General features: G+C 37.5%; 1 protein-coding gene across 2 annotated transcripts in view; it reads right to left on the bottom strand.

Moving 5' to 3' along the window:
- The window catches only part of pmpcb (peptidase, mitochondrial processing subunit beta), a 34,626-nt gene extending 9,287 nt beyond the window's left edge, over nucleotides 1-25,339 (bottom strand). For both annotated transcript variants that reach the window (XM_088072902.1, XM_088072901.1), the window contains exons 1-7: nucleotides 25,180-25,339; nucleotides 24,714-24,851; nucleotides 22,608-22,694; nucleotides 22,222-22,351; nucleotides 21,785-21,983; nucleotides 21,587-21,666; nucleotides 20,741-20,853 (exon numbers count right to left, since the gene is read on the bottom strand). In XM_088072902.1, the coding sequence (XP_087929028.1) occupies nucleotides 20,741-20,853; nucleotides 21,587-21,666; nucleotides 21,785-21,983; nucleotides 22,222-22,351; nucleotides 22,608-22,694; nucleotides 24,714-24,851; nucleotides 25,180-25,263 (831 nt within the window). In that variant the 5' untranslated portion in view covers nucleotides 25,264-25,339. The remainder of the gene's footprint in view (nucleotides 1-20,740; nucleotides 20,854-21,586; nucleotides 21,667-21,784; nucleotides 21,984-22,221; nucleotides 22,352-22,607; nucleotides 22,695-24,713; nucleotides 24,852-25,179) is intronic.
- Between the last annotated feature and the right edge of the window lie 968 nt (nucleotides 25,340-26,307).

Here is a 26,307-nt window from a genome sequence, read left to right as displayed (position 1 = left end):
ATAGCATAGTTTGTTGCAAAAACGTCCAAAAACACCCTAATAATGCATGTTGAAAAAATGACCAAAAGGGCAAGGCTATAGTATGGCAAAAATGTCAAAATATGACATGTCCGAAAAAGGGCTGAAAACACCTCAAAACAGCATAAAAGAGTGTGCCAAGACATACCATAGCATAGTTTGTTGCAAAACCAGCCAAAAACACCCTAATAATGCATGTTGAAAAAATGACCGAAAAGGCAAGGCTATAGTATGGCAAAAATGTCAAAATATGACATGTCCGAAAAAAGGCTGAAAACACCTCAAAACAGCATAAAAGAGCGTGCCAAGACACACCATAGCATAGTTTGTTGCAAAAACGGCCAAAAACAACAAAATAATGCATGTTGAAAAAATGACCAAAAAGGCAAGGCTATAGTATGGCATGAATGTCAAAATATGACATGTCCCAAAAACAGCTGAAAACACGTCAAAACAGCATAAAAGAGCGTGCCAAGACATACCATAGCATAGTTTGTTGCAAAAACGTCCAAAAACACCCTAGTAATGGTAGTTGAAAAAATGACCAAAAGGGCAAGGCTATAGTATGGCAAAAATGTCAAAATATGACATGTCCAAAAAACAGCTGAAAACACCTCAAAACTGCATAAAAGAGCGTGCCAAGACACACCATAGCATAGTTTGTTGCAAAACCAGCCAAAAACACCAAAATAATGCATGTTGAAAAAATGACCGAAAAGGCAAGGCTATAGTATGGCAAAAATGTCAAAATATGACATGTCCAAAAAACAGCTGAAAACACCTCAAAACAGCATAAAAGAGCGTGCCAAGACACTCCATAGCATAGTTTGTTGCAAAACATCCAAAAACAGCCTAATAATGCATGTTGAAAAATGACCAAAAAGGCAAGGGCATAGTATGGCATGAATGTCAAAATATGACAAAAAGGCTAAAACAGCTGAAAACAGCATAAAAGAGCGTAAGACATACCATAGCATAGTTTGTTGCAAAACCAGCCAAAAACACCAAAATAATGGTAGTTGAAAAATGACAAAAAAGGCAAGGCTATAGCATGGCAAAATGTCAAAATATGACATGTCCGAAAAAAGGCTGAAAAAACCTCAAAACAGCATAAAAGAGCGTAAGACACACCATAGCATAGTTTGTTGCAAAACGCCAAAAACAACAAAATAATGCATGTTGAAAAAATGACCAAAAAGGCAAGGCTATAGTATGGCATGAATGTCAAAATATGACATGTCCGAAAAACAGCTGAAAACAGCTGAAAACAGCATAAAAGAGCGTGCCAAGACATACCATAGCATAGTTTGTTGCAAAACCAGCCAAAAACACCAAAATAATGGTAGTTGAAAAAATGACCGAAAAGGCAAGGCTATAGTATGGCAAAATGTCAAAATATGACATGTCCAAAAAAGGCTGAAAACACCTCAAAACAGCATAAAAAGAGCGTGCCAAGACACGCCATAGCATAGTTTGTTGCAAAACGGCCAAAAAACACCAAAATAATGCATGTTGAAAAAATGACCAAAAGGCAAGGCTATAGTATGGCAAAATGTCAAAATATGACATGTCCAAAAAACAGCTGAAAACACCTCAAAACAGCATAAAAGAGCGTGCCAAGACACGCCATAGCATAGTTTGTTGCAAAATCGGCCACAAACACCAAAATAATGGTAGTTGAAAAAATGACCGAAAAGGCAAGGCTATAGTATGGCAAAAATGTCAAAATATGACATGTCCGAAGAAAGGCTGAAAACACCTCAAAACAGCATAAAAGAGCGTGCCAAGACATACCATAGCATAGTTTGTTGCAAAACAGCCAAAAACACCCTAATAATGCATGTTGAAAAAATGACCGAAAAGGCAAGGCTATAGTATGGCAAAAATGTCAAAATATGACATGTCCCAAAAACAGCTGAAAACACCTCAAAACAGCATAAAAGAGTGTGCCAAGACATACCATAGCATAGTTTGTTGCAAAACGCCAAAAACACCCTAATAATGCAGTTGAAAAAATGACCAAAAGGGCAAGGCTATAGTATGGCAAAAATGTCAAAATATGACATGTCCCAAAAAAGGCTGAAAACACCTCAAAACAGCATAAAAGAGCGTGCCAAGACACACCATAGCATAGTTTGTTGCAAAAACATCCAAAAACAGCCTAATAATGCATGTTGAAAAAATGACTGAAAAGGCAAGGCTATAGTATGGCATGAATGTCAAAATATGACATGTCCGAAAAAGGCTGAAAACACCTCAAAACAGCATAAAAGAGCGTGCCAAGACATACCATAGCATAGTTTGTTGCAAAACCAGCCAAAAACACCAAAATAATGCATGTTGAAAAAATGACCGAAAAGGCAAGGCTATAGTATGGCAAAAATGTCAAAATATGACATGTCCGAAAAAAGGCTGAAAACAGCATAAAAAGAGCGTGCCAAGACACGCCATAGCATAGTTTGTTGCAAAAACATCCAAAACAACAAAATAATGCATGTTGAAAAATGACCAAAAGGCAAGGCTATAGTATGGCAAAAAATGTCAAAATATGACATGTCCGAAAAACAGGCTGAAAACACCTCAAAACTGCATAAAAGAGCGTGCCAAGACACACCATAGCATAGTTTGTTGCAAAAACGGCCAAAAACAACAAAATAATGCATGTTGAAAAAATGACCAAAAAGGCAAGGCTATAGTATGGCATGAATGTCAAAATATGACATGTCCGAAAAAGGCTAAAAACAGCTGAAAACAGCATAAAAGAGCGTGCCAAGACACACCATAGCATAGTTTGTTGCAAAAACGGCCAAAAACAACAAAATAATGGTAGTTGAAAAAATGACCAAAACGGCAAGGCTATAGTATGGCAAAAATGTCAAAATATGACATGTCCGAAAAAAGGCTGAAAACACCTCAAAACAGCATAAAAGAGTGTGCCAAGACATACCATAGCATAGTTTGTTGCAAAACCAGCCAAAAACACCCTAATAATGGCAGTTGAAAAATGACTGAAAAGGCAAGGCTATAGTATGGCAAAAATGTCAAAATATGACATGTCCAAAAAAAAAAGGCTGAAAACACCTCAAAACAGCATAAAAGAGCGTGCCAAGACACGCCATAGCATAGTTTGTTGCAAAAACGGCCAAAAACAACAAAATAATGCATGTTGAAAAAATGACCAAAAAGGCAAGGCTATAGTATGGCATGAATGTCAAAATATGACATGTCCGAAAAAAGGCTAAAAACAGCTGAAAACAGCATAAAAGAGCGTGCCAAGACATACCATAGCATAGTTTGTTGCAAAACCAGCCAAAAACACCAAAATAATGGTAGTTGAAAAAATGACCGAAAAGGCAAGGCTATAGCATGGCAAAAATGTCAAAATATGACATGTCCGAAAAAAGGCTGAAAAAACCTCAAAACAGCATAAAAGAGCGTGCCAAGACACACCATAGCATAGTTTGTTGCAAAAACGGCCAAAAACAACAAAATAATGCATGTTGAAAAAATGACCAAAAAGGCAAGGCTATAGTATGGCATGAATGTCAAAATATGACATGTCCGAAAAACAGCTGAAAACAGCTGAAAACAGCATAAAAGAGCGTGCCAAGACATACCATAGCATAGTTTGTTGCAAAACCAGCCAAAAACACCAAAATAATGGTAGTTGAAAAAATGACCGAAAAGGCAAGGCTATAGTATGGCAAAAATGTCAAAATATGACATGTCCGAAAAAAGGCTGAAAACACCTCAAAACAGCATAAAAGAGCGTGCCAAGACACACCATAGCATAGTTTGTTGCAAAAACGGCCAAAAACAACAAAATAATGCATGTTGAAAAAATGACCAAAAAGGCAAGGCTATAGTATGGCAAAAATGTCAAAATATGACATGTCCAAAAAAGGCTAAAAACAGCTGAAAACAGCATAAAAGAGCGTGCCAAGACACGCCATAGCATAGTTTGTTGCAAAACCAGCCAAAAACACCAAAATAATGGTAGTTGAAAAAATGACCGAAAAGGCAAGGCTATAGTATGGCAAAAATGTCAAAATATGACATGTCCGAAAAAAGGCTGAAAACACCTCAAAACAGCATAAAAGAGCGTGCCAAGACATACCATAGCATAGTTTGTTGCAAAAACAGCCAAAACCAACAAAATAATGCATGTTGAAAAAATGACCAAAAAGGCAAGGCTATAGTATGGCAAAAATGTCAAAATATGACATGTCCCAAAAACAGCTGAAAACACCTCAAAACAGCATAAAAGAGTGTGCCAAGACATACCATAGCATAGTTTGTTGCAAAACCAGCCAAAAACACCCTAATAATGGCAGTTGAAAAAATGATCGAAAAGGCAAGGCTATAGTATGGCAAAAATGTCAAAATATGACATGTCCGAAAAAAGGCTGAAAACACCTCAAAACAGCATAAAAGAGCGTGCCAAGACACACCATAGCATAGTTTGTTGCAAAAACATCCAAAAACAGCCTAAAAATGCATGTTGAAAAAATGACTGAAAAGGCAAGGCTATAGTATGGCATGAATGTCAAAATATGACATGTCCGAAAAAGGCTAAAAACAGCTGAAAACAGCATAAAAGAGCGTGCCAAGACATACCATAGCATAGTTTGTTGCAAAACCAGCCAAAAACACCAAAATAATGGTAGTTGAAAAAATGACCGAAAAGGCAAGGCTATAGTATGGCAAAAATGTCAAAATATGACATGTCAAAAAGGCTGAAAACACCTCAAAACAGCATAAAAGAAGACACACCATAGCATAGTTTGTTGCAAAACAAAAACACCTAAAATAATGCATGTTGAAAAAATGACCAAAAGGCAAGGCTATAGTATGGCAAAATGTCAAAATATGACATGTCGAAAAAAGGCTGAAAACACCTCAAAACAGCATAAAAGACACCATAGCATAGTTTGTTGCAAAACGCCAAAAACAACAAAATAATGCATGTTGAAAAAATGACCAAAAGGCAAGGCTATAGTATGGCAAAAATGTCAAAATATGACATGTCCGAAAAAAGGCTGAAAACACCTCAAAACAGCATAAAAGAGCGTGCCAAGACACACCATAGCATAGTTTGTTGCAAAAACGGCCAAAAACAACAAAATAATGCATGTTGAAAAAATGACCAAAAAGGCAAGGCTATAGTATGGCATGAATGTCAAAATATGACATGTCCAAAAAAAGGCTGAAAACACCTGAAAACAGCATAAAAGAAGCGTGCAAGACATACCATAGCATAGTTTGTTGCAAAACATCCAAAACACCAAAATAATGGTAGTTGAAAAATGACTGAAAAGGCAAGGCTATAGTATGGCAAAAATGTCAAAATATGACATGTCCAAAAAAAGGCTGAAAAACCTCAAAACAGCATAAAAGAGCGTGCCAAGACACACCATAGCATAGTTTGTTGCAAAACGGCCAAAACAACAAAATAATGCATGTTGAAAAAATGACCAAAAAGGCAAGGCTATAGTATGGCATGAATGTCAAAATATGACATGTCCGAAAAAGGCTAAAAACAGCTGAAAACAGCATAAAAGAGCGTGCCAAGACATACCATAGCATAGTTTGTTGCAAAACCAGCCAAAAACACCAAAATAATGGTAGTTGAAAAAATGACCGAAAAGGCAAGGCTATAGTATGGCAAAAATGTCAAAATATGACATGTCCAAAAAAAGGCTGAAAACACCTCAAAACAGCATAAAAGAGCGTGCCAAGACACGCCATAGCATAGTTTGTTGCAAAAACGGCCAAAAACACCAAAATAATGCATGTTGAAAAATGACCAAAAAGGCAAGGCTATAGTATGGCAAAAATGTCAAAATATGACATGTCCAAAAAACAGCTGAAAACACCTCAAAACAGCATAAAAGAGCGTGCCAAGACACGCCATAGCATAGTTTGTTGCAAAATCGGCCACAAACACCAAAATAATGGTAGTTGAAAAAATGACCGAAAAGGCAAGGCTATAGTATGGCAAAAATGTCAAAATATGACATGTCCGAAAAAAGGCTGAAAAAACCTCAAAACAGCATAAAAGAGCGTGCCAAGACACACCATAGCATAGTTTGTTGCAAAATCGGCCAAAAACACCAAAATAATGCATGTTGAAAAAATGACTGAAAAGGCAAGGCTATAGTATGGCAAAAATGGCAAAATATGACATGTCCGAAGAAAGGCTGAAAAAACCTCAAAACAGCATAAAAGAGCGTGCCAAGACATACCATAGCATAGTTTGTTGCAAAAACAGCCAAAACCAACAAAATAATGCATGTTGAAAAAATGACCGAAAAGGCAAGGCTATAGTATGGCATGAATGTCAAAATATGACATGTCCGAAAAACAGCTGAAAACAGCTGAAAACAGCATAAAAGAGCGTGCCAAGACATACCATAGCATAGTTTGTTGCAAAACCAGCCAAAAACACCAAAATAATGGTAGTTGAAAAAATGACCGAAAAGGCAAGGCTATAGTATGGCAAAAATGGCAAAATATGACATGTCCGAAGAAAGGCTGAAAAAACCTCAAAACAGCATAAAAGAGCGTGCCAAGACATACCATAGCATAGTTTGTTGCAAAACAGCCAAAACCAACAAAATAATGCATGTTGAAAAAATGACCGAAAAGGCAAGGCTATAGTATGGCAAAAATGTCAAAATATGACATGTCCGAAAAACAGCTGAAAACAGCTGAAAACAGCATAAAAGAGCGTGCCAAGACATACCATAGCATAGTTTGTTGCAAAACCAGCCAAAAACACCAAAATAATGGTAGTTGAAAAAATGACCGAAAAGGCAAGGCTATAGTATGGTAAAAATGTCAAAATATGACATGTCCGAAAAAAGGCTGAAAAAACCTCAAAACAGCATAAAAGAGCGTGCCAAGACACACCATAGCATAGTTTGTTGCAAAATCGGCCAAAAACACCAAAATAATGCATGTTGAAAAAATGACTGAAAAGGCAAGGCTATAGTATGGCAAAAATGGCAAAATATGACATGTCCGAAGAAAGGCTGAAAACACCTCAAAACAGCATAAAAGAGCGTGCCAAGACATACCATAGCATAGTTTGTTGCAAAAACAGCCAAAACCAACAAAATAATGCATGTTGAAAAAATGACCGAAAAGACAAGGCTATAGTATGGCAAAAATGTCAAAATATGACATGTCCCAAAAACAGCTGAAAACACCTCAAAACAGCATAAAAGAGTGTGCCAAGACACACCATAGCATAGTTTGTTGCAAAAACGTCCAAAAACACCCTAATAATGGCAGTTGAAAAAATGACCAAAAGGGCAAGGCTATAGTATGGCAAAAATGTCAAAATATGAAATGTCCAAAAAAAGGCTGAAAACACCTCAAAACAGCATAAAAGAGCGTGCCAAGACATACCATAGCATAGTTTGTTGCAAAAACAGCCAAAACCAACAAAATAATGCATGTTGAAAAAATGACCGAAAAGACAAGGCTATAGTATGGCAAAAATGTCAAAATATGACATGTCCCAAAAACAGCTGAAAACACCTCAAAACAGCATAAAAGAGTGTGCCAAGACACACCATAGCATAGTTTGTTGCAAAAACGGCCAAAAACACCCTAATAATGGCAGTTGAAAAAATGACCAAAACGGCAAGGCTATAGTATGGCAAAAATGTCAAAATATGACATGTCCGAAAAAAGGCTGAAAACACCTCAAAACAGCATAAAAGAGCGTGCCAAGACACACCATAGCATAGTTTGTTGCAAAAACGGCCAAAAACAACAAAATAATGCATGTTGAAAAAATGACCAAAAAGGCAAGGCTATAGTATGGCATGAATGTCAAAATATGACATGTCCGAAAAACAGCTGAAAACAGCTGAAAACAGCATAAAAGAGCGTGCCAAGACATACCATAGCATAGTTTGTTGCAAAACCAGCCAAAAACACCAAAATAATGGTAGTTGAAAAAATGACCGAAAAGGCAAGGCTATAGTATGGCAAAAATGTCAAAATATGACATGTCCAAAAAAAGGCTGAAAACACCTCAAAACAGCATAAAAGAGCGTGCCAAGACACGCCATAGCATAGTTTGTTGCAAAAACGGCCAAAAACACCAAAATAATGCATGTTGAAAAAATGACCAAAAAGGCAAGGCTATAGTATGGCAAAAATGTCAAAATATGACATGTCCAAAAAACAGCTGAAAACACCTCAAAACAGCATAAAAGAGCGTGCCAAGACACGCCATAGCATAGTTTGTTGCAAAATCGGCCACAAACACCAAAATAATGGTAGTTGAAAAAATGACCGAAAAGGCAAGGCTATAGTATGGCAAAAATGTCAAAATATGACATGTCCGAAAAAAGGCTGAAAAAACCTCAAAACAGCATAAAAGAGCGTGCCAAGACACACCATAGCATAGTTTGTTGCAAAATCGGCCAAAAACACCAAAATAATGCATGTTGAAAAAATGACTGAAAAGGCAAGGCTATAGTATGGCAAAAATGGCAAAATATGACATGTCCGAAGAAAGGCTGAAAAAACCTCAAAACAGCATAAAAGAGCGTGCCAAGACATACCATAGCATAGTTTGTTGCAAAAACAGCCAAAACCAACAAAATAATGCATGTTGAAAAAATGACCGAAAAGACAAGGCTATAGTATGGCAAAAATGTCAAAATATGACATGTCCCAAAAACAGCTGAAAACACCTCAAAACAGCATAAAAGAGTGTGCCAAGACACACCATAGCATAGTTTGTTGCAAAAACGTCCAAAAACACCCTAATAATGGCAGTTGAAAAAATGACCAAAAGGGCAAGGCTATAGTATGGCAAAAATGTCAAAATATGACATGTCCAAAAAAAGGCTGAAAACACCTCAAAACAGCATAAAAGAGCGTGCCAAGACACGTCATAGCATAGTTTGTTGCAAAAACGGCCAAAAACAACAAAATAATGCATGTTGAAAAAATGACCAAAAAGGCAAGGCTATAGTATGGCATGAATGTCAAAATATGACATGTCCGAAAAACAGCTGAAAACAGCTGAAAACAGCATAAAAGAGCGTGCCAAGACATACCATAGCATAGTTTGTTGCAAAACCAGCCAAAAACACCAAAATAATGGTAGTTGAAAAAATGACCGAAAAGGCAAGGCTATAGTATGGCAAAAATGTCAAAATATGACATGTCCAAAAAGGCTGAAAACACCTCAAAACAGCATAAAAGAGCGTGCCAAGACACGCCATAGCATAGTTTGTTGCAAAAACGGCCAAAAACACCAAAATAATGCATGTTGAAAAAATGACCAAAAAGGCAAGGCTATAGTATGGCAAAAATGTCAAAATATGACATGTCCAAAAAACAGCTGAAAACACCTCAAAACAGCATAAAAGAGCGTGCCAAGACACGCCATAGCATAGTTTGTTGCAAAATCGGCCACAAACACCAAAATAATGGTAGTTGAAAAAATGACCGAAAAGGCAAGGCTATAGTATGGCAAAAATGTCAAAATATGACATGTCCGAAAAAAGGCTGAAAAAACCTCAAAACAGCATAAAAGAGCGTGCCAAGACACACCATAGCATAGTTTGTTGCAAAATCGGCCAAAAACACCAAAATAATGCATGTTGAAAAAATGACTGAAAAGGCAAGGCTATAGTATGGCAAAAATGGCAAAATATGACATGTCCGAAGAAAGGCTGAAAAAACCTCAAAACAGCATAAAAGAGCGTGCCAAGACATACCATAGCATAGTTTGTTGCAAAAACAGCCAAAACCAACAAAATAATGCATGTTGAAAAAATGACCGAAAAGGCAAGGCTATAGTATGGCATGAATGTCAAAATATGACATGTCCGAAAAACAGCTGAAAACAGCTGAAAACAGCATAAAAGAGCGTGCCAAGACATACCATAGCATAGTTTGTTGCAAAACCAGCCAAAAACACCAAAATAATGGTAGTTGAAAAAATGACCGAAAAGGCAAGGCTATAGTATGGCAAAAATGGCAAAATATGACATGTCCGAAGAAAGGCTGAAAAAACCTCAAAACAGCATAAAAGAGCGTGCCAAGACATACCATAGCATCGTTTGTTGCAAAAACAGCCAAAACCAACAAAATAATGCATGTTGAAAAAATGACCGAAAAGGCAAGGCTATAGTATGGCAAAAATGTCAAAATATGACATGTCCGAAAAACAGCTGAAAACAGCTGAAAACAGCATAAAAGAGCGTGCCAAGACATACCATAGCATAGTTTGTTGCAAAACCAGCCAAAAACACCAAAATAATGGTAGTTGAAAAAATGACCGAAAAGGCAAGGCTATAGTATGGTAAAAATGTCAAAATATGACATGTCCGAAAAAAGGCTGAAAAAACCTCAAAACAGCATAAAAGAGCGTGCCAAGACACACCATAGCATAGTTTGTTGCAAAATCGGCCAAAAACACCAAAATAATGCATGTTGAAAAAATGACTGAAAAGGCAAGGCTATAGTATGGCAAAAATGGCAAAATATGACATGTCCGAAGAAAGGCTGAAAACACCTCAAAACAGCATAAAAGAGCGTGCCAAGACATACCATAGCATAGTTTGTTGCAAAAACAGCCAAAACCAACAAAATAATGCATGTTGAAAAAATGACCGAAAAGACAAGGCTATAGTATGGCAAAAATGTCAAAATATGACATGTCCCAAAAACAGCTGAAAACACCTCAAAACAGCATAAAAGAGTGTGCCAAGACACACCATAGCATAGTTTGTTGCAAAAACGTCCAAAAACACCCTAATAATGGCAGTTGAAAAAATGACCAAAAGGGCAAGGCTATAGTATGGCAAAAATGTCAAAATATGACATGTCCAAAAAAAGGCTGAAAACACCTCAAAACAGCATAAAAGAGCGTGCCAAGACACACCATAGCATAGTTTGTTGCAAAAACATCCAAAAACAGCCTAATAATGCATGTTGAAAAAATGACTGAAAAGGCAAGGCTATAGTATGGCATGAATGTCAAAATATGACATGTCCGAAAAAGGCTGAAAACACCTCAAAACAGCATAAAAGAGCGTGCCAAGACATACCATAGCATAGTTTGTTGCAAAACCAGCCAAAAACACCAAAATAATGGTAGTTGAAAAAATGACCGAAAAGGCAAGGCTATAGTATGGCAAAAATGTCAAAATATGACATGTCCGAAAAACAGCTGAAAACAGCATAAAAGAGCATGCCAAGACACGCCATAGCATAGTTTGTTGCAAAAACATCCAAAAACACCCTAATAATGCATGTTGAAAAAATGACCGAAAAGGCAAGGCTATAGTATGGCAAAAATGTCAAAATATGACATGTCCGAAAAAAGGCTGAAAACACCTCAAAACTGCATAAAAGAGCGTGCCAAGACACACCATAGCATAGTTTGTTGCAAAATCGGCCACAAACACCCTAATAATGGCAGTTGAAAAAATGACCAAAAAGGCAAGGCTATAGTATGGCAAAAATGTCAAAATATGACATGTCCGAAAAAAGGCTGAAAACACCTCAAAACTGCATAAAAGAGCGTGCCAAGACACACCATAGCATAGTTTGTTGCAAAATCGGCCACAAACACCCTAATAATGGCAGTTGAAAAAATGACCAAAAAGGCAAGGCTATAGTATGGCAAAAATGTCAAAATATGACATGTCCGAAAAAAGGCTGAAAACACCTCAAAACAGCATAAAAGAGCGTGCCAAGACACGCCATAGCATAGTTTGTTGCAAAACCAGCCAAAAACACCAAAATAATGGTAGTTGAAAAAATGACAGAAAAGGCAAGGCTATAGTATGGCAAAAATGTCAAAATATGACATGTCCAAAAAACAGCTGAAAACACCTCAAAACAGCATAAAAGAGCGTGCCAAGACACTCCATAGCATAGTTTGTTGCAAAATCGGCCACAAACACCAAAATAATGCATGTTGAAAAAATGACCAAAAAGGCAAGGCTATAGTATGGCAAAAATGTCAAAATATGACATGTCCGAAAAAAGGCTGAAAACACCTCAAAACAGCATAAAAGAGCGTGCCAAGACACACCATAGCATAGTTTGTTGCAAAATCGGCCACAAACACCCTAATAATGGCAGTTGAAAAAATGACCAAAAAGGCAAGGCTATAGTATGGCAAAAATGTCAAAATATGACATGTCCGAAAAAAGGCTGAAAACACCTCAAAACAGCATAAAAGAGCGTGCCAAGACACACCATAGCATAGTTTGTTGCAAAAACGGCCAAAAACAACAAAATAATGCATGTTGAAAAAATGACCAAAAAGGCAAGGCTATAGTATGGCATGAATGTCAAAATATGACATGTCCGAAAAAAGGCTAAAAACAGCTGAAAACAGCATAAAAGAGCGTGCCAAGACACGCCATAGCATAGTTTGTTGCAAAACCAGCCAAAAACACCAAAATAATGGTAGTTGAAAAAATGACAGAAAAGGCAAGGCGATAGTATGGCAAAAATGTCAAAATATGACATGTCCAAAAAACAGCTGAAAACACCTCAAAACAGCATAAAAGAGCGTGCCAAGACACTCCATAGCATAGTTTGTTGCAAAATCGGCCACAAACACCAAAATAATGGTAGTTGAAAAAATGACCGAAAAGGCAAGGCTATAGTATGGCAAAAATGTCAAAATATGACATGTCCGAAAAAAGGCTGAAAAAACCTCAAAACAGCATAAAAGAGCGTGCCAAGACATACCATAGCATAGTTTGTTGCAAAAACAGCCAAAACCAACAAAATAATGCATGTTGAAAAAATGACCGAAAAGGCAAGGCTATAGTATGGCAAAAATGTCAAAATATGACATGTCCCAAAAACAGCTGAAAACACCTCAAAACAGCATAAAAGAGTGTGCCAAGACACACCAAAGCATAGTTTGTTGCAAAAACGTCCAAAAACACCCTAATAATGGCAGTTGAAAAAATGACCAAAAGGGCAAGGCTATAGTATGGCAAAAATGTCAAAATATGACATGTCCCAAAAAAGGCTGAAAACACCTCAAAACAGCATAAAAGAGCGTGCCAAGACACACCATAGCATAGTTTGTTGCAAAAACATCCAAAAACAGCCTAATAATGCATGTTGAAAAAATGACTGAAAAGGCAAGGCTATAGTATGGCATGAATGTCAAAATATGACATGTCCGAAAAAGGCTGAAAACACCTCAAAACAGCATAAAAGAGCGTGCCAAGACATACCATAGCATAGTTTGTTGCAAAACCAGCCAAAAACACCAAAATAATGGTAGTTGAAAAAATGACCGAAAAGGCAAGGCTATAGTATGGCAAAAATGTCAAAATATGACATGTCCGAAAAACAGCTGAAAACAGCATAAAAGAGCATGCCAAGACACGCCATAGCATAGTTTGTTGCAAAAACATCCAAAAACACCCTAATAATGCATGTTGAAAAAATGACCGAAAAGGCAAGGCTATAGTATGGCAAAAATGTCAAAATATGACATGTCCGAAAAAAGGCTGAAAACACCTCAAAACTGCATAAAAGAGCGTGCCAAGACACACCATAGCATAGTTTGTTGCAAAATCGGCCACAAACACCCTAATAATGGCAGTTGAAAAAATGACCAAAAAGGCAAGGCTATAGTATGGCAAAAATGTCAAAATATGACATGTCCGAAAAAAGGCTGAAAACACCTCAAAACTGCATAAAAGAGCGTGCCAAGACACACCATAGCATAGTTTGTTGCAAAATCGGCCACAAACACCCTAATAATGGCAGTTGAAAAAATGACCAAAAAGGCAAGGCTATAGTATGGCAAAAATGTCAAAATATGACATGTCCGAAAAAAGGCTGAAAACACCTCAAAACAGCATAAAAGAGCGTGCCAAGACACGCCATAGCATAGTTTGTTGCAAAACCAGCCAAAAACACCAAAATAATGGTAGTTGAAAAAATGACAGAAAAGGCAAGGCTATAGTATGGCAAAAATGTCAAAATATGACATGTCCAAAAAACAGCTGAAAACACCTCAAAACAGCATAAAAGAGCGTGCCAAGACACTCCATAGCATAGTTTGTTGCAAAATCGGCCACAAACACCCTAATAATGGCAGTTGAAAAAATGACCAAAAAGGCAAGGCAATAGTATGGCAAAAATGTCAAAATATGACATGTCGAAAAAGGCTGAAAACACCTCAAAACAGCATAAAAGAGTGTGCCAAGACACACCATAGCATAGTTTGTTGCAAAATCGGCCACAAACACCCTAATAATGGCAGTTGAAAAAATGACCAAAAAGGCAAGGCTATAGTATGGCAAAAATGTCAAAATATGACATGTCCGAAAAAAGGCTGAAAACACCTCAAAACAGCATAAAAGAGCGTGCCAAGACACACCATAGCATAGTTTGTTGCAAAAACGGCCAAAAACAACAAAATAATGCATGTTGAAAAAATGACCAAAAAGGCAAGGCTATAGTATGGCAAAAATGTCAAAATATGACATGTCCGAAAAAAGGCTAAAAACAGCTGAAAACAGCATAAAAGAGCGTGCCAAGACACGCCATAGCATAGTTTGTTGCAAAACCAGCCAAAAACACCAAAATAATGGTAGTTGAAAAAATGACAGAAAAGGCAAGGCGATAGTATGGCAAAAATGTCAAAATATGACATGTCCAAAAAACAGCTGAAAACACCTCAAAACAGCATAAAAGAGCGTGCCAAGACACTCCATAGCATAGTTTGTTGCAAAATCGGCCACAAACACCAAAATAATGGTAGTTGAAAAAATGACCGAAAAGGCAAGGCTATAGTATGGCAAAAATGTCAAAATATGACATGTCCGAAAAAAGGCTGAAAAAACCTCAAAACAGCATAAAAGAGCGTGCCAAGACACACCATAGCATAGTTTGTTGCAAAATTGGCCAAAAACACCAAAATAATGCATGTTGAAAAAATGACCGAAAAGGCAAGGCTATAGTATGGCAAAAATGTCAAAATATGACATGTCCGAAAAAAGGCTGAAAACACCTCAAAACAGCATAAAAGAGCGTGCCAAGACACACCATAGCATAGTTTGTTGCAAAAACGGCCAAAAACAACAAAATAATGCATGTTGAAAAAATGACCAAAAAGGCAAGGCTATAGTATGGCAAAAATGTCAAAATATGACATGTCCGAAAAACAGCTGAAAACAGCTGAAAACAGCATAAAAGAGCGTGCCAAGACATACCATAGCATAGTTTGTTGCAAAACCAGCCAAAAACACCAAAATAATGGTAGTTGAAAAAATGACCGAAAAGGCAAGGCTATAGTATGGCAAAAATGTCAAAATATGACATGTCCGAAAAAACAGCTGAAAACACCTCAAAACAGCATAAAAGAGCGTGCCAAGACACACCATAGCATAGTTTGTTGCAAAAACGGCCAAAAACAACAAAATAATGCATGTTGAAAAAATGACCAAAAAGGCAAGGCTATAGTATGGCAAAAATGTCAAAATATGACATGTCCGAAAAAACAGCTGAAAACACCTCAAAACAGCATAAAAGAGCGTGCCAAGACACGTCATAGCATAGTTTGTTGCAAAAACGGCCAAAAACAACAAAATAATGCATGTTGAAAAAATGACCAAAAGGGCAAGGCTATAGTATGGCAAAAATGTCAAAATATGACATGTCCCAAAAACAGCTGAAAACACCTCAAAACAGCATAAAAGAGCGTGCCAAGACACGCCATAGCATAGTTTGTTGCAAAAACGGCCAAAAACAACAAAATAATGCATGTTGAAAAAATGACCAAAAAGGCAAGGCTATAGTATGGCATGAATGTCAAAATATGACATGTCCAAAAAAAAGGCTAAAAACAGCTGAAAACAGCATAAAAGAGCGTGCCAAGACATACCATAGCATAGTTTGTTGCAAAACCAGCCAAAAACACCCTAATAATGGTAGTTGAAAAAATGACCAAAAAGGCAAGGCTATAGTATGGCATGAATGTCAAAATATGACATGTCCGAAAAAGGCTAAAAACAGCTGAAAACAGCATAAAAGAGCGTGCCAAGACACGCCATAGCATAGTTTGTTGCAAAAACGACCAAAAACACCCTAATAATGGTAGTTGAAAAAATGACCGAAAAAGCAAGGCTATAGTATGGCAAAAATGGCAAAATATGACATGTCCAAAAAACAGCTGAAAACACCTCAAAACAGCATAAAAGAGCGTGCCAAGACACGCCATAGCATAGTTTGTTGCAAAATCGGCCACAAACACCAAAATAATGGTAGTTGAAAAAATGACCGAAAAGGCAAGGCTATAGTATGGCAAAAATGTCAAAATATGACATGTCCGAAAAACAGCTGAAAACACCTCAAAACAGCATAAAAGAGCGTGCCAAGACACGCCATAGCATAGTTTGTTGCAAAATCGGCCACAAACACCAAAATAATGGTAGTTGAAAAAATGACCGAAAAGGCAAGGCTATAGTATGGCAAAAATGTCAAAATATGACATGTCCGAAAAAAGGCTGAAAACACCTCAAAACAGCATAAAAGAGCGTGCCAAGACACTCCATAGCATAGTTTGTTGCAAAATCGGCCACAAACACCAAAATAATGGTAGTTGAAAAAATGACCGAAAAGGCAAGGCTATAGTATGGCAAAAATGTCAAAATATGACATGTCCGAAAAAAGGCTGAAAACACCTCAAAACAGCATAAAAGAGCGTGCCAAGACACACCATAGCATAGTTTGTTGCAAAAACGGCCAAAAACAACAAAATAATGCATGTTGAAAAAATGACCAAAAAGGCAAGGCTATAGTATGGCATGAATGTCAAAATATGACATGTCCGAAAAAAGGCTGAAAAAACCTCAAAACAGCATAAAAGAGCGTGCCAAGACACACCATAGCATAGTTTGTTGCAAAATCGGCCAAAAACACCAAAATAATGCATGTTGAAAAAATGACCGAAAAGACAAGGCTATAGTATGGCAAAAATGGCAAAATATGACATGTCCGAAAAAAGGCTGAAAACACCTCAAAACAGCATAAAAGAGCGTGCCAAGACATACCATAGCATAGTTTGTTGCAAAAACAGCCAAAACCAACAAAATAATGCATGTTGAAAAAATGACCAAAAAGGCAAGGCTATAGTATGGCAAAAATGTCAAAATATGACATGTCCCAAAAACAGCTGAAAACACCTCAAAACAGCATAAAAGAGTGTGCCAAGACACACCAAAGCATAGTTTGTTGCAAAAACGTCCAAAAACACCCTAATAATGGCAGTTGAAAAAATGACCAAAAGGGCAAGGCTATAGTATGGCAAAAATGTCAAAATATGACATGTCCCAAAAAAGGCTGAAAACACCTCAAAACAGCATAAAAGAGCGTGCCAAGACACACCATAGCATAGTTTGTTGCAAAAACATCCAAAACAGCCTAATAATGCATGTTGAAAAAATGACCGAAAAGGCAAGGCTATAGTATGGCATGAATGTCAAAATATGACATGTCCGAAAAAGGCTGAAAACACCTCAAAACAGCATAAAAGAGCGTGCCAAGACATACCATAGCATAGTTTGTTGCAAAACCAGCCAAAAACACCAAAATAATGGTAGTTGAAAAAATGACCGAAAAGGCAAGGCTATAGTATGGCAAAAATGTCAAAATATGACATGTCCGAAAAACAGCTGAAAACAGCATAAAAGAGCATGCCAAGACACGCCATAGCATAGTTTGTTGCAAAAACATCCAAAAACACCCTAATAATGCATGTTGAAAAAATGACCGAAAAGGCAAGGCTATAGTATGGCAAAAATGTCAAAATATGACATGTCCGAAAAAAGGCTGAAAACACCTCAAAACTGCATAAAAGAGCGTGCCAAGACACACCATAGCATAGTTTGTTGCAAAATCGGCCACAAACACCCTAATAATGGCAGTTGAAAAAATGACCAAAAAGGCAAGGCTATAGTATGGCAAAAATGTCAAAATATGACATGTCCGAAAAAAGGCTGAAAACACCTCAAAACAGCATAAAAGAGCGTGCCAAGACACGCCATAGCATAGTTTGTTGCAAAACCAGCCAAAAACACCAAAATAATGGTAGTTGAAAAAATGACAGAAAAGGCAAGGCTATAGTATGGCAAAAATGTCAAAATATGACATGTCCAAAAAACAGCTGAAAACACCTCAAAACAGCATAAAAGAGCGTGCCAAGACACACCATAGCATAGTTTGTTGCAAAATCGGCCACAAACACCAAAATAATGGTAGTTGAAAAAATGACCGAAAAGGCAAGGCTATAGTATGGCAAAAATGTCAAAATATGACATGTCCGAAAAAAGGCTGAAAACACCTCAAAACAGCATAAAAGAGCGTGCCAAGACATACCATAGCATAGTTTGTTGCAAAATCGGCCAAAAACACCAAAATAATGCATGTTGAAAAAATGACTGAAAAGGCAAGGCTATAGTATGGCAAAAATGGCAAAATATTACATGTCCGAAAAAAGGCTGAAAACACCTCAAAACAGCATAAAAGAGCGTGCCAAGACACTCCATAGCATAGTTTGTTGCAAAAACGGCCAAAAACAACAAAATAATGGTAGTTGAAAAAATGACCGAAAAGGCAAGGCTATAGTGTGGCAAAGACGTCAAAATATGACGTCCCAAAAACAGCTGAAAACACCTCAAAACAGCATAAAAGAGCGTGCCAAGACACACCATAGCATAGTTTGTTGCAAAAACGTCCAAAAACACCCTAATAATGGTAGTTGAAAAAATGACCAAAAGGGCAAGGCTATAGTATGGCATGAATGTCAAAATATGACATGTCCGAAAAAAGGCTGAAAACACCTCAAAACAGCATAAAAGAGCGTGACAAGACACGCCATAGCATAGTTTGTTGCAAAAACGACCAAAAACACCCTAATAATGGTAGTTGAAAAAATGACCGAAAAAGCAAGGCTATAGTATGGCAAAAATGGCAAAATATGACATGTCCAAAAAACAGCTGAAAACACCTCGAAACAACATAAAAGAGCGTGCCAAGACACACCATAGCATAGTTTGTTGCAAAATCGGCCAAAAACAACAAAATAATGCATGTTGAAAAAATGACCGAAAAGGCAAGGCTATAGTATGGCATGAATGTCAAAATATGACATGTCCCAAAAACAGCTGAAAATAGCATAAAAGAGCGTGCCAAGACACGCCATAGTATAGTTTGTTGCAAAAACGGCCAAAAACACCAAAATAATGCCTGTTGAAAAAATGAGCGAAAGGCAAGGCTATAGTATGGCAAAAATGTCAAAATATGACATGTCCGAAAAAAGGCTGAAAACACCTCGAAACAGCATAAAAGAGTGTGCCAAGACACGCCATAGCATAGTTTGTTGCAAAAACGACCAAAAACACCCTAATAATGGTAGTTGAAAAAATGACCAAAAAGGCAAGGCTATAGTATGGCATGAATGTCAAAATATGACATGTCCGAAAAAGGCTAAAAACAGCTGAAAACAGCATAAAAGAGCGTGCCAAGACACGCCATAGCATAGTTTGTTGCAAAAACGACCAAAAACACCCTAATAATGGTAGTTGAAAAAATGACCGAAAAAGCAAGGCTATAGTATGGCAAAAATGGCAAAATATGACATGTCCAAAAAACAGCTGAAAAAACCTCAAAACAGCATAAAAGAGCGTGCCAAGACACACCATAGCATAGTTTGTTGCAAAATCGGCCACAAACACCAAAATAATGGTAGTTGAAAAAATGACAGAAAAGGCAAGGCTATAGTATGGCAAAAATGTCAAAATATGACATGTCCGAAAAAAGGCTGAAAACAGCATAAAAGAGCGTGCCAAGACACGCCATAGTATAGTTTGTTGCAAAAACGGCCAAAAACACCAAAATAATGCATGTTGAAAAAATGAGCGAAAGGCAAGGCTATAGTATGGCAAAAATGTCAAAATATGACATGTCCGAAAAAAGGCTGAAAACACCTCAAAACAGCATAAAAGAGCGTGCCAAGATACGCCATAGCATAGTTTGTTGCAAAAACGGCCAAAAACACCAAAATAATGGTAGTTGAAAAAATGACCGAAAAGGCAAGGCTATAGTATGGCAAAAATGTCAAAATAAGACATGTCCCAAAAACAGCTGAAAACACCTCAAAACAGCAGAAAGGAGTGTGCCGGGACACCCCACACCATAGTTTGTTGCAAAAACGGCCAAAAACACCACAATACAGCATGTCGAAAAATTGACCAAAAATGCCGTACTATAGTATGGCGAAAAATTCCGAATATGACATACTATGCTACTTCTTTTTTTATCATTATACAAGTCAAAGATGACTTTATCCCCCATATTTTGGACAGCATACTGTACTACGACTTTTCAATTCATATTTTGGACACATACTAGGCTTTGACTTTTTTGTCATATTTTGGATTTCATAATGTAGTATGACTTTTTTGTCATATTTAAGACAACTTACTATAGCATGAAGTTTTTGTCATATAATGGAGGACATAGTATAGTATGCCATTTTTTATATTTTGGGCAACATACCATACTATGACTTTTTTGTCATATTGAGTACGACCTCAGTATAGTATGACTTTTCTGTCATATTTTGGCCAACATACTAAATGAACAATAAACAACTCACAATAACAATATTCTGTATTATTCTCAAGAGTTACAAACTTACCTCACTTCCTGTGAAGTGGCATGGAGGAAGTGCTGGGGCTTCTCCTTTATATCTGACGGGAAGTTTTCCAAAATGATACTTGGCCAAATCAATGAGCTCGTCATGTGAAACTCCTGATGGCAAACACACCACAGAATGTCCTAAAGGTCAGTACAACCTCAAACATAGATTTCTTATTTTTCTGTATCAGTTTTTGCAGTATCAACAGTCATTTAAACTGAAAAAAAAAAAAAATTCTCCCTTGTAAAGCGAGATTGTTTTTAGTGCATCTTAGTGAATAATATCCCAAGAACAATCAGGGTTCCTACAGGTTAAGGCAAGTTAGATTTAAGACTTTTTTAATGCTACTTTGAATGAAATTTAAGACATAACAACCAACATTGACATCAATTGCTTAGGGACAAATTAGCACAATATTTTAAGTGTAACATAAAAGCTGACTTTTTGGTGACATTGATGTGACAGGAATTTCGAAGATTTCATAATAATGACAATAATAATTAAAATAAATAAATAAATAAATAAATAAATAAATGATGTTACTAGATTTTTTTAATGATAGAATGCAATATCTGTTATCTATATATTATTATAAAAATAAAAATAAAATCTAATTTCCTATGTCTGAGCATTTTTAAGACTTTTCAAAGTCTTCAAAAATGCTCAGACAAGATTTATTTAAGACATTATAGTACTAATTAAGGCCTTATTTTTAGATGAATTAATTCAATGCCTTTCAAGACTCTTTAAGGCTCAGCGGGAACCTTGAACAATGAGGGCTAACTGCTTCATATGAATCTTTTGAACTCTTGAAAGCAATCAGGTGAGGAAATTAAGAGCTCTGACCTCCAGCAGCAGCCAGCACTATCCTGGGGCCTTTGTAGTGAGTAGTGATGTACTCCACCAGGTCTCCTCTGTTGATCGTCCTGCAATCAAACACAAGCGCCTTACAGCAGGACAGAAAACGTGTCCACGTCTACAGCGAGTCTGATCAAAGCAGAGCCGTGTGAGAGCGGTCCGTATGAAGTGCGTGTTTGCTCTTACTTGATGTTTTCTGTGGGGCCCAGGATGGTCCTGCCCAGAGCTGTGGACTGGTACGCAGTAGCGTGCAGGTAATCAAAGACCACTTCCTGCAGATTGGTCTCTACTTCCTGCATCTCTCTGAGGATCACCCCTCGCTCCCTCTCGATCTCTGCCTCACCCAGTGTGCTGTTCTGGATGATGTCAGCCAGGATTTCCACAGCTTGGGACAAAAGAAAACAGCAAAGTTTGATTTGGAAAAATGGAACTATGACCTTGTTTTTCATTATTATTATTATTATTCAAACAGATGAGTTTGTGTTAATTGCATTAAATGTTTTGTTTTGTGATATAATTTACTTTTTGGTTTACCAACTCCAATCAACCTCAGTCTGTGATTTCCTACATTTTCCAGAAAGCCTTAAAACATCTCCGCTCTGTAACGTGCAGCTGCTCTGTACCTCGTGGAAGATCTTTAGAGAAAGCTTTGGCGTAGTACACAGTTTGCTCTCGGGACGTGTAGGCGTTCAGGTGAGCTCCCATGTTCTCAATCTCCAACTCCAGATCCAGCTGGGAGCGCTTCCTGGTGCCCTGTAATACAAACACACACACACAGATGTGAACCCACATTGGGATATGTTTGTATTACTGAAGACAAGACACGTACCATATCATTTCTCTTTCTGAGCCATGAAAATTCCATTTATGTGACTACTTCTACATATGTCACCCTGTGACATTCTACTTTGCTAACATGCCTTTTCAAAATGTTTAAGTAAACACCAGAGACAAACTCGTAGGCCCAGTTAGCAGAAGTTAAAACTTTGCTGCGCTGTCACCATCTCACCTTAAACGCCATATGTTCCAGGAAATGTGCTGTGCCATTATTTCTCTCGTTCTCGTAGCGACTGCCAGCGTCTATCCAGAGGCCCACCTGGAGGAAGTCATAACGATCCATAACTTCATTTCATATCCACACACTCTGCTGCTACTGCGCAACAGCTTCAGACAGACACCTGAGGCGACTGACTCTTCACCATGCTTTGGGATAAACCTTGAAATGTATGAACGGGATTTGGAGGGGATCTTACTGACACACGCCTGATGCCCGAGTACAGCTCACATCACCTGTCTCATGACACACACACCCACCTCTGTAAATACACTCGTAGCCCTGAGGTTGTCCATGCGGACATATTTTTTTTAAGTTTGTTTTGGTGCACACAAAACAAAACAGCTGAATTCAACTGAGCTCTTTGCTATTTTAATTGGTTAAATGATTTTATATTGAAGATACCTGCAACTATACAGATTACTGATTAAAAAATCATCATCAACCGGAAATCCAATAATTTCCAACAACCTCTAGAAGGTGCCTACAATATTATCCTTTAATGCACTGCAGTGTTTCTGTTTGGAAAGGTTTGGTTTCATGTCAGCTCTGTGCATTTGTTTCCATGAGAAGCACAGAAATTAATGAGTGCTGCCAAGATATTGGAATTTTTATCCTCAATACAACACCTAAAAAAATATCAATATTCGATGATGCCAAAGGGATATAGCTTTAGTAAACATTTACAATATGAGTGTGGTGAGAGTGATGTGAAAGTGTGGTTGGTAATAGTATATCAATACTGCTCAGAAGGTTAAAGTATCTAAAATAAACAAAAAATTACATCATAGAAGCAGCAGAAAGTTTAAAAACCATATTCTCCTCTGCTCAGTGATGCTTTAGGGACTGTTCTGTACTGAAAGGAGGAGACACTTGAAATATTTAAGTGCTGAGGAGGGAGTTATGTTTTTGATTCCGCTTAGGAGAGGGACATTACACTTTAAAAAGTAATATTTTGAATTTATTTTAAATATCCTCAAACTCCCAGAGCCTGTAAGTGGGTTATGAAAGGCATGGTGTCTTTACAAATCTCCAAAATCACCCCATTTATTGTTGCTAGAATCTGTGAAATATGGTTATTTATGGTGGAGGGAGGATTTGTAGCTCCAGGGAGGATCATGATGATAAAATAAACTTAAGTCACACCACAGCCAAGCCCCTACTCGATAAATAAAGTACAGTCACTTACTCTAGTCCAGTCTTTATTGCCTTACTGCCAACACTGCTACCACCAATATTCAGCCAAAGCTATCTGTCTACTTTGTGACTGTGAAGTGGGATCAGTTCTCTTTCAGCCCGACTTTAACTCATAGGTAGACAGACATATACAGGGAGTGCTTACAGATCCTGTTATTAATCATTTACAAGTTCAAAGTTGCTAGTAGTTTTGGCCAGGACTGTGTAAAATTGTAGGGACATTTTTTATATGTTTTTTTTAATCCTTGGGTTGATTAGGCCTGATTTTGAAAAGTGCATTTTGCTTGTAGTGTGTAGCAGTATGAGTGCAAGTATTTGACACTGCACAAAAAAATAATAATGTATAAAAATCAATGTTGCTTCTAATCACTGACATAACCCAGGCTGCAATAATCAAAAAATGATAAACTGGTACAAAATAATACACTTGGCATGTAGTGTTTAGAAATTAATTCTTTTTTTTTTGTTTGTTTTTTCTATATTTTTTTTTTTATCTAAAAACATGGTGGCATCATGACAAAAACCTGACATTTAAAGGGTAAAAATTCTGAAGATTTCTGCATATTGGTATTTATGATATGGACGGATGTTGGTTTAAAACCGAACTCAGTTAACATAGTAAATAATATTAATGTATCATAGAGTTTTGAATTTCTTCATGATAGTTTGGGCTGGAAAGGGTCATTACTTTTCTATGAAAATGACACAAACAATGACAACAGCCACAAGATTGCATCTGATTCTTTTCCTATATTTGACATTTTCTGGATTATCATGGTAAATAAAGTAACTGGACCTAACAGACTGCAAGTATCTGTATGTGTGTGTGTGTGTGTGTGTGTAGTTGGGTAATATTGAACCTACTGTGCAGGTGGTAAGGCCAGCGTCCTCAGAGGCCACCCGGAGTCCGTTCTCTAAAGTGGTCACCTTGGTCTCGGGGACGTTGAGGGCCACCTGCTGAGCAGCCTGGGTGGACAGCAGTCTGTGCGCTCCGGCTGGGAGCTGCAGGTGGAGGGAGGACACACAGGGATTAAGAGCTGCTCATGATGACACTGCAAAATGAGGACGGTGACGTCAGCTGTTTCCAGCCGCCACTAAGCGACAAAACTCAGTCATTTTACTTTACCGCGCAGACAAAACTTCACATACTACTTTTCAAAATTCATCCTGGAGCCCTCGACACACACTGTCGCAGCTGCTGGCTAACCTTAACTAGCAAACACTTAGCCTGACAGGCCACGCTGAGGGGTTTTCCTCCGTCAGACGATATTCTCGTAACTGTGGAGGACGTGCTGTGTCACAAACATTACTGTAAACACATTCTCCTTACCCTGCTTAAAGAATTTGTCTTCAGTAAGTGTCTTTGAAGGAGGTATCTCCCGGCAGACGTGAGGCGCTGTAGGGACGCAGCCATGTTGTTTATCTGTCACAATACGTAAGTGCCGTTTTCACTGACGCAAGCACGCGTAACATCCGCCGGGGATGACACGGTGAATTTATTTAGAGAATAAAAGAGAACACTTCAAATCAGACCTACTTGTGTCATAAAACGATATTATAATGGTGGGTGAAAGGGTAAATTTACATTTAACTGATGGATAAGTGGATATATGAAAATTGAAAATTAAACAAAAATGTTATTCAGTGCACTTTGCTCATTATACTGTCTTTTCTTAGGGACCGTTCTTTATTTATCAGAAGATGGGGGTGACTGGGGTCTTAATTAATTATTTTTTTTAAATCTTGACCATCTCAGAAGCTACAAATATTTTTGCCTTCATCCTCCCTGTCCTGAGTTACTGGGGTGGATGCATGGCCTTCTCTGAGAAGGGATAACATGCAGCAAAGACTGAAATCGAACCTGTGGCTGCTGCAGTGAGGATGAAGCCTCTGTACATGGGGCGCCTGCTCTGAGCTACTGAGCTACAGAACACCCCATTTTATTTATTTTTCAATTATTATTTTTTTAGTATATTAATACCAAATGTAAGAACTGGAGCCAATGCAACAAACAAACAACATGAGAATAAGACTTACTGCCAAATCAAACAGCAACAATAATTTCCATTTTCACAGTCCCTGGCAATGATTAACAATGTGATTTGGGCAGTTTTAGAGGAAAAATGGCTGTCAAACTTGCCAGCAGGTTTGGTGTTCACATGGTATTTGAGATCTGAAGGAAAATCTCTGCACACCTGAATGTGTGACAGGTGCGTCTGAGAAGGGAGCAATCTCTTCAGATTCATGCACACTGTCCCGCATAACATACAGCAAGTTCCCTGCAACTTTTTTTTTTATAAAGTCGTGAAAATTTACATGAACAAATAGATAAACACATACATACACAACAATAGCTCCCTGAGGTTTCACAATGTAAAAGTTCCTCCCATACTGATAATTTCTTTACGCTTTTTAATTAATTTGATCAATAATAATTAAAATAAATCACTGATACAGA

Source organism: Plectropomus leopardus, chromosome 22, assembly GCF_026936395.1.
Source record: "Plectropomus leopardus strain MGB_pleo_1.0 chromosome 22, ASM2693639v1, whole genome shotgun sequence".
Taxonomy (NCBI): Eukaryota; Metazoa; Chordata; class Actinopteri; order Perciformes; family Serranidae; genus Plectropomus; species Plectropomus leopardus.
Note: the sequence above shows the minus strand (reverse complement) of the source record. Positions and strands in the feature narration are given on the sequence as shown.